Below are 11037 nucleotides of genomic sequence, written 5' to 3'. Positions count from 1 at the left end.
ACCACTGCAAAAATTCTCTTTTGGAAGCTTCATTTTTAAGAGCACCTGAGCTGTCAAGCTTCAAAAATTACGTAAAGTACCAGCATGAACAGTCTGCAAAACATCTCCATTTGTTTTCTACACGACACAAAGTCAAACAGGTTTAGAATGACAAGGTGATAGGACCAATCAATGATGTTGGCCAACCAAACAGTCCATCTGGATGGATGTTGACTAAAAGTTTTCTTTTTCATTTTATATTCAAAGATTCTGTCATTCACAGACTACAATGTGTCATTTTCCAGATTTTATTATTTTCAATCTGTCAACTTATTCCTGTCTGTATAAAGTGTGCAATTTCGATAGAGAACATTTAAATTACACTGAAGTCTCACTGCTTTGCCTTTTGAAAACAGCAAATTGTAACCAGTTCAAATCCATCATAGTCCCACTATCAATGAATTCTTTTGTGTGGCATCATATTTATGCTTCGCCGTCTGTGAGGTCGAACAGCAAAGGAACAGACCAAGATGATTTATTTCCTGTTTGCTTGAAGTGAAATAACAAAACGTGAGACACAAGGTTAAGCTGATGAAATCACAGTGATGAGTTGCATCAGTAATGACACTGATGTCTGACGTGCAAAGACTTATTCAAATGTCTGTGTTCCTTCAAGCCTTCACCCCGTCTTGATATGAAACATCTTAGTATTTTAGGGTGGTGATAGCACAAGTGAAAGGGGGATCTGTTTTGATGTCTAAACTACATATTTGTTTAATTAATCAATCATGTTGTTCATTAATCAATAAGCACCTTTAAGAATTTCATTCCAAATGCATTCTTCCTCAAACAGAAATGTATCACTATCATGATTAATGTTCATAGTAAAAATGTACTTGGCAGGAACACGTAGAGACAGATGAAACATGCCTGTTTACTGCTAAAAATGTTATTGCCACTTACAAAGTTGCAAGGCATCCAAACCTTTGCGTCTTTAACATTGTCTCACCTAAAGCTTTGTGTTTGCATTTGCATTTAACTGGAGCTTTAACACAAACGTATGCTGTCAAATGCTTCTACAACCTTTTGTTTCTCGTAGCATGTGATATCTGCGGATAGGCAGTAAGTCAATTCTTTAAGAGAGGCCTGGCATGGCGCCTTTATCTCTGTGTGCGTCGGGACCCTAGATGTGGAAGGAAATGGAAGGCTTAATTTTATAATACACTTAAGTCTGCTCCATACTCAAAAGGTTTGATTTCAATAACAATATTGCTTTCGGGTTATTATATCAAGGATATTCCAACGCGTGGAAAAGTTACGCCAGAACCATGTCTTGAATAAATTAATAGTTTTAAATCTACTCCAGAACATACTCAAAGCCTAAACCAGCACCCTTCATGTATAAAAATATTTCTCTGGATGACAAATTATTTATGCACAAATAGTTGGGATACTTTTGGATTTATATGGCTTAATAAGTCCAATAGTTTGCACAGATATCCTGCCTTTTGAATGAAAATGAAAAAGAATTGCAGTAATTGAGGAAAGCAAAACTAGCAGATGGAGGCTCCGAATATTCAGTATGGGACCACTGGGAAATCAAAACATGCCAATTTGAGTGAGAGGATACTCTCAAATAGGGCAACTAACAAGGGGTTTGATACTGCAACTCCCCAAAGCGGCTTCAAATGGAGATTGAGATTATTGTGCAAACACTGCATATTTCAGTCCTTTCCCTTCTTGTTTCGTTTCCCCTCAAGCCCCCTGTGTCCACACGTATAATCACTCAGTAATTGAGCTAAAAAGAGTAAATCTTTGATTCCCACTAGAAATTGGGCATTTATTTCAAAGTCTGAAAACCCCGTGAAATGCTTGGAGAGTGCTTGTGTGAACAGGAGAGAGAGAAAAATATGCAAATCTGCTTAAACTGCGTCTATCTGCCGATGTTTCACTCTGCTCTGCAGGTACTCACAATGTCGCAGTTGTCATGATTGCTGTAATTTACATAGAATACGTACAGGGACTGAACTAAGATCCTCCAAAAAAAGAGAGGAAGGGCTGGATCAATGCTACAGAATCGGTCCTGAGAAGCCAGATATACAGGCTTTATGGAAAAGCGTTAAATCCACAAGTTCTTTGCCCATTTTGGCTCCGGATAGAGAGTGTTTCCTGTTTACCATTAGGTTTTGTGTCTGGAAACATCTCTCTCATTTAAATACAGCACAGAAAAGGTGCTGCATTCAAAGAACAACAAAGGCAAAAATGGACAATGAACATCCGAATATTTCAACTCTGAAGTAGCTGGAATAAAGTCCATGAGGTGGAAGTAGAACCTTCTTCACATCCAAATTGTTGATTAAGAAAAGAGAAAAAAAACACACAAATGACCAAATGGAGAACAGCATTAATCAAGAAATGCTTCAGGTTTTATTTTACAATTAAGGGACAAAAACATTATTTTTTCCTTTTTTTTTTAATTAAGGGAATTGATGGGACTTTTCACAATGGCAAGATAAAACATTGAAATGTACTGTATTTCATGTTTTGCATTGCTTGGTTCCCTCTCATACTCCATGCATCAACAGTGATGCAACTCCTTCAGTCAATTCATATTTACCACATCAGAGAACTTAGTTCAACTAAAGGATGAATTGTGGTTCTACAGCACATATACTGCATATACATCTCTGTACATATTATTTCCTTTTTGTTTAGTATATATAAAATGACAATATAAAAGAATGCACACCATACAAACAATGTTGAGCTGCGGCAATTGGCAAGATATGATGATGGAAATTTACACATCTTCGCTGATCATTTAAATATATGTGCTGTATATAAGATTTCAATTAAGTCTTTACAGGTCGAAACAGAAGCAAAACCATAGAAAGAGGAATAGTGGTACCAAAGCATACGTCTCAAATTGCTACTGTATAAAATGATACTTGACAACAAAAAAACAATGATTATTAAAAACAAAGAAATGCCTTTGAAAAACCAAAGTGTATAATCATAGGCAGCCCGTCAAAATCTTCAATATCCTTTGAGGTTTAGAAGACTCAACAAAATCTACAATGCATTGTTTTCACTTCAAAGGGTTGCAGTTTGATTTATGTCAAGCCAATATCTGAAAATCGGAGCTCAAATTAACAAAATAGCTCTGTCTCATTTTATACATATTCTCATAACATTCAACACTACGGAGTGCTTTAATGAAGTCAGTCTTTTTTGACGTATAGCGAGAGTTCAGTACGACGCAACTCATTCTATTCAGAAGTTTTTTTGCCACTTTGTTTTAGACCATGCCCATGGATACCATGTTTGTTTCATTCCCAATTCAATAGAGTACAAATTGTAAATTCTGTTTGAATGAAGTCACTCAGAAATAAAAATAAAGAACAAAAACATGCACATAACCGACACATATCAGATAAATACAGTACAAAGCAAGAGATAGAAATCAGAAGACTGAAAAACGAGGGGGGGGGTCGAAACGGATCATGGTCCAATCAGGCAGTTTCACGACAGAAGTTGGACTGATTTTGAAGGCTCAGTTCAGGCGCAGTGCAGTACAGTGATGTAGTGCAATGATTCTTGATCCAGTCACTTCACTGCCACCAGCCTGCTTTCCTTAGGCTTTTTCTAACTTTTCCAGCTCAGTAACAAAGATCAGATGGTCCTCCGGTGACTTTCCGTGCGTTTTGCTGAGGTGCAGTTTCACTGCGTGCTTGCTGACAAAAGTCCTATTGCACAGTTTGCACTGAAATATGGAATTAGAATCGTCCTCAGTCAAGCCAAGGGCACTGAATGTCTTATCTGTGATCATTTTTGTGACTGCTTGCTGGTCTCTTATGAGGTCTATTGATAACTTTGAGAGGTCCTTCAAGCTAAAGCCCAAGTGGGACTCTAAGTGGTTAATGTATGTGGAGGGAGTTCTGAACTGGGAGGCACAATCACTACACAGAAACAGTGGGTGGCCCGTATCTATGTTCTTCAGAAACTTGGTTCCACCTGTCCGCCTGAGTTGGTACTTGACGTTCGCCAACCAGTGGGAGATGGTGGTCATGGAGAGACCTGTAAACTTACAAATATGTACACGCTCCTGAGGACCAAGGTCTGTAATGATGTACTTCCCGTCAGGGGTTTCCCGAAGGCTTGATACAAACTGAGCCTGAAGGATCAGCAGATGCTGAGGGTTCCAGTTTGATTGCCTGCCTTTCCTCTTCTGAACGGGTGAAAGATCCTCCAGGCCGTCCTCAAAAGCACAGCCATCTGCGTCCGACTTTTCGGATATAGAGGAAGGGGTTGACGACTTTGGCGTCAGGCGACCTGTGAGGTTCTTCACCATGTCGGAGATGTCCATTAGGGCATTCTCCCGAAGAGGAGACGAGACCGATTCAGCCAGCGTGGACAAGAGGGGCCGGGTGCTGTTTGTGATGTTGCTGTTGCTGATAACTGTGGATGAACAATAGTTGGTGGGCCCATTGCCACTTTTGGACTTGGTCAAGTCCATGGGCTGATCGTTGTCATTGTCATAATATCTGTTGATGGGCTCGACTTGCTTGACCTGAGCTGGATTGTACATGGGCTTTTCCATCATGTTGTTGCTGATCTTGTACAGCATTGCTAGTGGGTCTAGGAGTGGACTGACTGTTTTGGAGGCCTTACCCAAATGAGTGTTCATGATAGACTGCAATGCACTGAGAGGGCTGACTAAAGGCTGTTCTGGTGAGTGGTCAGTGATGATTCCTAAATTACTGCAACCATTGCTGACTTGCGATTTGAGGACATCCGTTCCATTCTTGACAGGATTATCTGCATGGCTTTCCTTGTATTCTCCATCCCGAATCGGAACGTGCTCTAGGTCTTTATCTACTGTGCCGTTTTTTGTTGGCTTGCAAAGATCATCTGGTCTTGGCAGGTCCTTTCGGTCTTTGAGAACAGGGGAGGGTAATTCAGCAGTGATATATTTGGAGCCACGTTCAGTTGATTTTTCATCCCTGTCTTTCTTTGAAGGGATTTTTCCTGTTACTTTTTCCACCAACTCTTCCATGGCTAGGACATTGCTTTTATGGTTTAGAGGTGGTGATGGGCTGCTTGGAGAATGGATCAGAGTGCTGGAGTCAGAGGTCAAAGATTTCAAGCTGCTGGCGTTGTATGTTGGTTGAATCTGGACACTCTGGACAGCAGATATAGATGATTTCACAGACCCTTGGAGCTGGTAGGCAGCATGAATGCTGGGATATCCACCCCAGGTGGGTGTACCGGTCTGAGCCTTACTGATTGCACTGGAGACCGTATTTTCTAATGACTTGAGAATATCTAGTCCACCTTTAGGAGACTCTTCAAGATCCTCTTCTCTTAGATATTTGTAATGGCTGGGTTTCTTCGTCTTTTCCACCTTCTCAGCAGGATCCTCTTTCTCTTGCTTGATTTTCTTCTCCTCAGGTTCCTCCACTTTCTCCTCATCTGACTCCTTCCTTTCATCCATGGTGGATGGGTGTACTGGTGAATCAGGCTGGGACTTGATAGTGGGAGCTGGCAGACGTGTTGTTGTGGGCGGAAGAGGGATGGATTGGATTTTCTCTTCCACCACAGGGTCAAACACTAATAGCTTACCCTTTTTGGAGGCGGAGTTTGTGACTTTGAGAAAGTGTCCAGTCACCATCATATGGGCTGTCAACTGCTGTAAGGTGTCATGGGAACTCCCGCACTCCATACACTTAAGAATTTGAGCTTTTCGGGCCTCAAACTGCCAGGTATAACTCGCACCATTTTGGTAGCCATAACGGTTATTAGATGTGACATATGGGTTGGAAATTTTCTGATCTTTGGTGGGTGCAGTCTCTGCCAGTGGAATGCCAGGGGTGCTAGAGATCGACTCAGGTGAGCACGGAGACATCAGGTCCTGGAACGCTCGCTTTTTGGTGGAGGGAACCAGCCTTGAGGCAAGAGCTGGCATTGGTTCTTTGAGAGGCACTTTCTGGTAGTGTTTAGTTTTGATCATGTGGACACTCAAGTCCTGTAGGGATTCAAACGAGTGGCCACAATACATGCATTTCAGGACTTTCTGAGCATCTTCTTTGCCCTCCATCTCCATTAAGGATCGTTTCCGTGGCTTGGACCATTTCTTACCCTTGTCCTCCTCCTTGTCCTTGTTGTCATCACGGTAATGGCCTGTTTCGTTCATGTGCACCGTGAGACCTACAAGCGTGTCGTAGGCTGCACTACAGTCCTTGCATCTGAACTTGCTGGCACCTGTAAACACAGGCCCATACAGCTTATTGTTTTGCCGGTACAGCTGCACTGTGCTGAAGAGACTTGGTTCAGGCATGAGGTGGTAGGGCGTATGCTGTAAGGTTTTAGCAAGAGCTGCTTGGTGCCAGTCATATGCAACACCCCCACTGTTAGCACCATTGATGGGTCCATTGTTGGCATTGTTTAATGCGGTGGCTTTTGTAGAATTGCTGCTTGGCATCACATTTGTCTTCATGCTAGCACTAGCGTTGCTACTGCCGCTAGCTCCGCTGCTTGTAATGCTGCTTGCATGGCTGTTTGCAACGCTGTTGTTCCCCTTGTGGCTGCTTGGAGTACTGTTAGTGCTACTAGCACTAACCTGCTTGCTTTTCATAATGTCCTTTGTGATACTCGACCAGGAAGCATCTGAAATCAGGTTTGCATAGACTGCTTTCATCTGAGCCAGGCTGTCCTGCAAAGACAGTCCAGCATCTGTCTCCATGTCTTCAACCTCCTCTTTATCCTGGCCTTCTTTGGAGGAGGTGCTTTTGAAGTCAGCCAGGTGATCACTGGTGTCGCTGAGGGGCGAGCCGTAGCCAGCGTCTGGGTTGGTGCCATTGCTGAGTGGAGAGTTCTGGTAGCTCAGCTGTTCACGGACATCGTCTTCTTCATTGCACAGGTACTCTGCGTCCTGACCGTCTAAGGAGAGTCCGTCGTCCTGCAGGTGCTCCTCATCGATCTTAGCTGCCTTAAGCTCGTCCTCCGGCACATAGGCTGAGAAAACAAAACAGAGGGAAAAAAACAGATGATGAGACAAAAGAGCCCTCCAAATGTGCAACTTAACATGGACTGTTGAATAAGTAAATTCACTTTAAATGGAATAGGTGTGGAAAATGTATCATTGCACGTGTGCGTGCATGCCTACATAATGATCCTAAAGAGATTTTTTGTCAATAGTCCTGGCAGAGGACGCAGGTTTGCAATTATAAAGTGGCAAACATCCATATCTTGACTATGATAGATAGCACCCTTCACTGCTGAGACTAACAAAGCTATCCCGTGTAACAGCTCAGCAAGGGTAAAGAGGGCAGAGGAGAGTCCTTCTTTGAAAATCAGTCCTCTAAAGCAAAAAAGGTATCTTGGAAAAAAAACTCTGCATGGTAATGTCATGCTTGTACAAAATTATACTGTGAACATTATAATAAAAGCAAAATATATCATTCCAAAACTGATGCAGAAAATGCATCCATTTACATCTAATATTACAAAATTTACCCCCCACCCCTTTTGTTTACAAAAAACAAACTCCATATAAACACCACCATATTGACTTCTCTCTCGCTTTTTTCGTCCTCCTTTTCCCTGTAGTTAGAGGGCACAGACTGTGTGTGACATTGATCCAGTTCTCCCATGCACTAGCCAAGCTAGACTCCTCTGAGTGTGAGATTACGTCTGAGTTATTGCCAGGGATGCAGCACGGGGTGCAGCTTGCCTCAATGCTGTTGGCAGAGGCGATGGAAGTTCTCGCAGCGAGTCATGCTAAAATGCAAGTGGAAATGGCATGTCATGTTGTCATGGTCCATGCTGTACTAACTCTCGGGGAGTCAAGAGTGTGTGCAGCCACAGGGGAAAAAGAGAGAGTGAGAGAAAAGACAAGAGGATACATAACCATTTTTAGTAGGGATGCACTGAAATAAAAATTCTTGGCCGAAGCCGAATAAAATGAAACACTGGGCCGAAGGTTGAATACCGAACACGTTTTTTCGCATTTTTCCCCCATGTAGGCCTATTTTGCCATTTTTTTTTCACCATTGCATAAATTAAATAGCCAAAATGTGCTTTTTACTATTTTGTCCTGCTTTTCAAATAAAAAATCAATTACAAAACAACAATTTAAAAATATTTACTTAAAGCTGCAGTCTGTAACTTTTTTTGGTTAAAAATGATCCGAAATCAATTCTGTGATTGCGAAGTACAGTAAATATCCACACCGGTGCGGTGACTGACTGCCACACATACTCTTCAGAACATTAGACTCATCCGCACTGGAGCCGTGCCGACTCACAACCCACGCAAGCAAGATAATTCCGCACACAGCTGCAACTCCAGGTTTTCAAACAGAGATGGCGACAAAGTGGCAAAACTTACGGACTGCAGTTTTGGCCATTTTTGAGACTTGAATCAGGCATGTATTTTTTACTGTACAAATAAAGGCAGCCTTGCTGAGCAGAAGAGAATTCTTTTAAAACATTAAAATATATTACAGATCCCAATTTGAACAGTATGTGTGAATGTTATAATAAATGTATTAATAGAGCTGTTGTAGGGTAATTATTATTATCATTATTATTGTCTTACTTTTTTTATTTTATAGAACAACAGTAAAATTACAATACTATAATTTATGAATGTTGATGGAGTTTTTGCTTTTTCTCGGCTTTAATTTTGGCAGAACCCCACAGGAAGATCTCAGTGCTTCTTTTTGTTGACAACAGCATGCAGATTTATAAATGATTCTCATAACGATTTTGGGAAGATGTTTGTCGCACGTATCGCATTGTCACATGCCTTTAAAAAAAATTCACAAAAATGTTACTGAGCAACTGACGAGTAACACAGTTTCAGTGCAGATTTCCTTGCGCTTTGGACTTTGAACTCTGGTGCCGCGAGCTTGTGCAGCGCTGTCAGAATACACGCAATTCGTGCGTGCATTAGAAAATACAACATTCTGCGGTTTATTTACTAATCGTTTGAGGCCATTTCGCGATTTCAATCATCATACAGTAGCCTAACCACTAGCATCAGCCACCTCTTCTTTTCATCGGAGACATGTGATGCAGCACTAAACTGTCTCTCGCTGTCGGTGCTTCGTGCTTGTAATGATTTCTGCGTCTTTCTTTGATAGTTTTAAATACTTTCACACTGCCGACATGTTTGCTGCATTAGTGCGTGCCTCTATTTGATCGCACTAGTCATTGTTCGGTAAATATTATTCGGCCTTTTCGCTTATTCGGCCGAACAACGAAATTTTTTTTTTTTGCTATTTTCGGCCAAACAATTTCGGTCGCCAAACATTCGGTGCATCCCTAATTTTTTGTGCTCCTTCCTTCTAGTGATAGGCCAGTTAATTGCCCAATGTTTCATCACTGACCGATAACCATGCCTGCTTATAGGATTTAGCAGGATTTGCTTATGGGTCAGTCTCAAAATCTACTTTTAAATTGTCGTTAATTTTCTTTTCTTAATCTTAAAATTAAAAATATACGGATTTAATTACAGCAATTTTGTGTCCAATTTATCTTTTAGTTAAGACTTGTATAGAAAAATAGCATCTTGGTTAACAGTAAATAGTATTTTAATTGAGGCTTATGAAGACTTTATTCTGCTGAACACAAAATATGATATTTTTAAATCGTCTCATTTTTTCCCCATTGTCCATGCAATGAAAGTCAGTATGGTCCATTGTTTTGGAGCCAACTGGCTTTCATTATTTGGACGAAAACAGTTGAAACATTCTTTAAAATATGATCTGTTGGAAAAGTCATACAGGTTTGGAGCAAAATGAGGGTGAGTAAATGATATTTAAAATTTTAGGTGAACTATCCTTTTGATAAAATAAATGGAGTCATTTTGGATTTCATGTTGATTTTAAATTGCTTTGTATGTACTACATCAGCCACCTGCTCTCTAAACACTGGCATCGATGTCTTCCTCCCTTGTCGATATTTGACCAAAAGAGTCCCAGTGGATTGATAAGAACCAGTTAATGCATTGATTTTTAGTGAAAACCGAATCGGCCTACGAGTATGTTGTTCAGAAATACACATTCATGCATATTTGTGCAAATATGGCTCTTTTTGCTCTGCGTATTACTGCTAAGTGCACATTTAATTCTCACTGATTAAATATTGATTTTTACAAAAAAAAAAAAAAAAAAAAAAAAAAAAAAAGAGGATACTGAAAAATGTTGCCTACGCCACACACCAGAAAATGCTTATTTTCCTCAGCTAAATGTGTGGTAATAAGATGTACTGTCAGATGTATTACATGGGGGGGGGGAAAGGAACAGAACAATAATGTTCACAAATGTAAGGTTTCATGTTTCAGCCACAAAAAGCTCCTTCACTCTATTGTGTGCCGACAGAGCTATGACAGAAAAAACAGAGTGATAGCCCACTGTCGGCACCCACAGCTGTGAGACAAAAAGAGCGAGAGAGAGAGGGAGAGAGAGAATGCTACTCGTTTAATTCGCTTAATGAAAAGAGAATAAAGGTCCATGAGACCAAGTGCTTAATGAGGAGCGGTAGAATTAAATTCCTGTTTCATCAGCTGGTTTCGATCTGCAGTGGGAGATAAACAAAATGAGCTCTCCGTCATCGAAACACATCAAAGTACCTCTTTCGAGCGTGTGTGTGTGTGAGTGTGCGCATGCATCTTGCAGCGTGTCCAGCTATAAAAACACCTCCTGTTCACTTTGTGAGAGCGGTATTGTTACTATCAGCCATTTTGAACACAACACGAAAAGAAAAGCCACAACAACAGCCTGCACAACTTTGAAGGCAATAGGAAGAGACAGAGCAGGAAAAGAGGGGAGCAGAAGAGGAGATGGAGGGAGTAAAGAGAAGAAAAAGAGACAGGCAGCGCTTGAAGAGTTGTTCCTTTATCTCAGCGAGCCACCAGGAGATGTCTGTCCGAGATGCCAAGATCCGTCTCAGTGGTTGAAGCAGATGTGCTGTCAGCTTCAAACAGCGTGCAGCTGAGCACACGTAATCAGAACGGACTCCGTACCTGATGTTTGTAAGGTGCCATTTACAGCTG

General features: G+C 41.2%; 1 protein-coding gene across 1 annotated transcript in view; it reads right to left on the bottom strand.

Annotated features, from left to right (window-relative positions):
• Positions 1-2409: 2409 nt before the first annotated feature.
• tshz1 (teashirt zinc finger homeobox 1) overlaps positions 2410-11037 on the bottom strand; it is a 41468-nt gene continuing 32840 nt past the window's right edge. The window contains exon 3 of the mRNA XM_016497513.1: positions 2410-6993. Within this exon, the coding sequence (XP_016352999.1) occupies positions 3614-6993 (3380 nt within the window). The 3' untranslated portion in view covers positions 2410-3613. The remainder of the gene's footprint in view (positions 6994-11037) is intronic.

The sequence above is a fragment of the Sinocyclocheilus anshuiensis genome, unplaced genomic scaffold (genome assembly GCF_001515605.1).
Source record: "Sinocyclocheilus anshuiensis isolate Anshui unplaced genomic scaffold, SAMN03320099.WGS_v1.1 scaffold1038, whole genome shotgun sequence".
Lineage (NCBI taxonomy): Eukaryota > Metazoa > Chordata > Actinopteri > Cypriniformes > Cyprinidae > Sinocyclocheilus > Sinocyclocheilus anshuiensis.
This window is presented reverse-complemented; position numbering and strand designations above follow the sequence as displayed.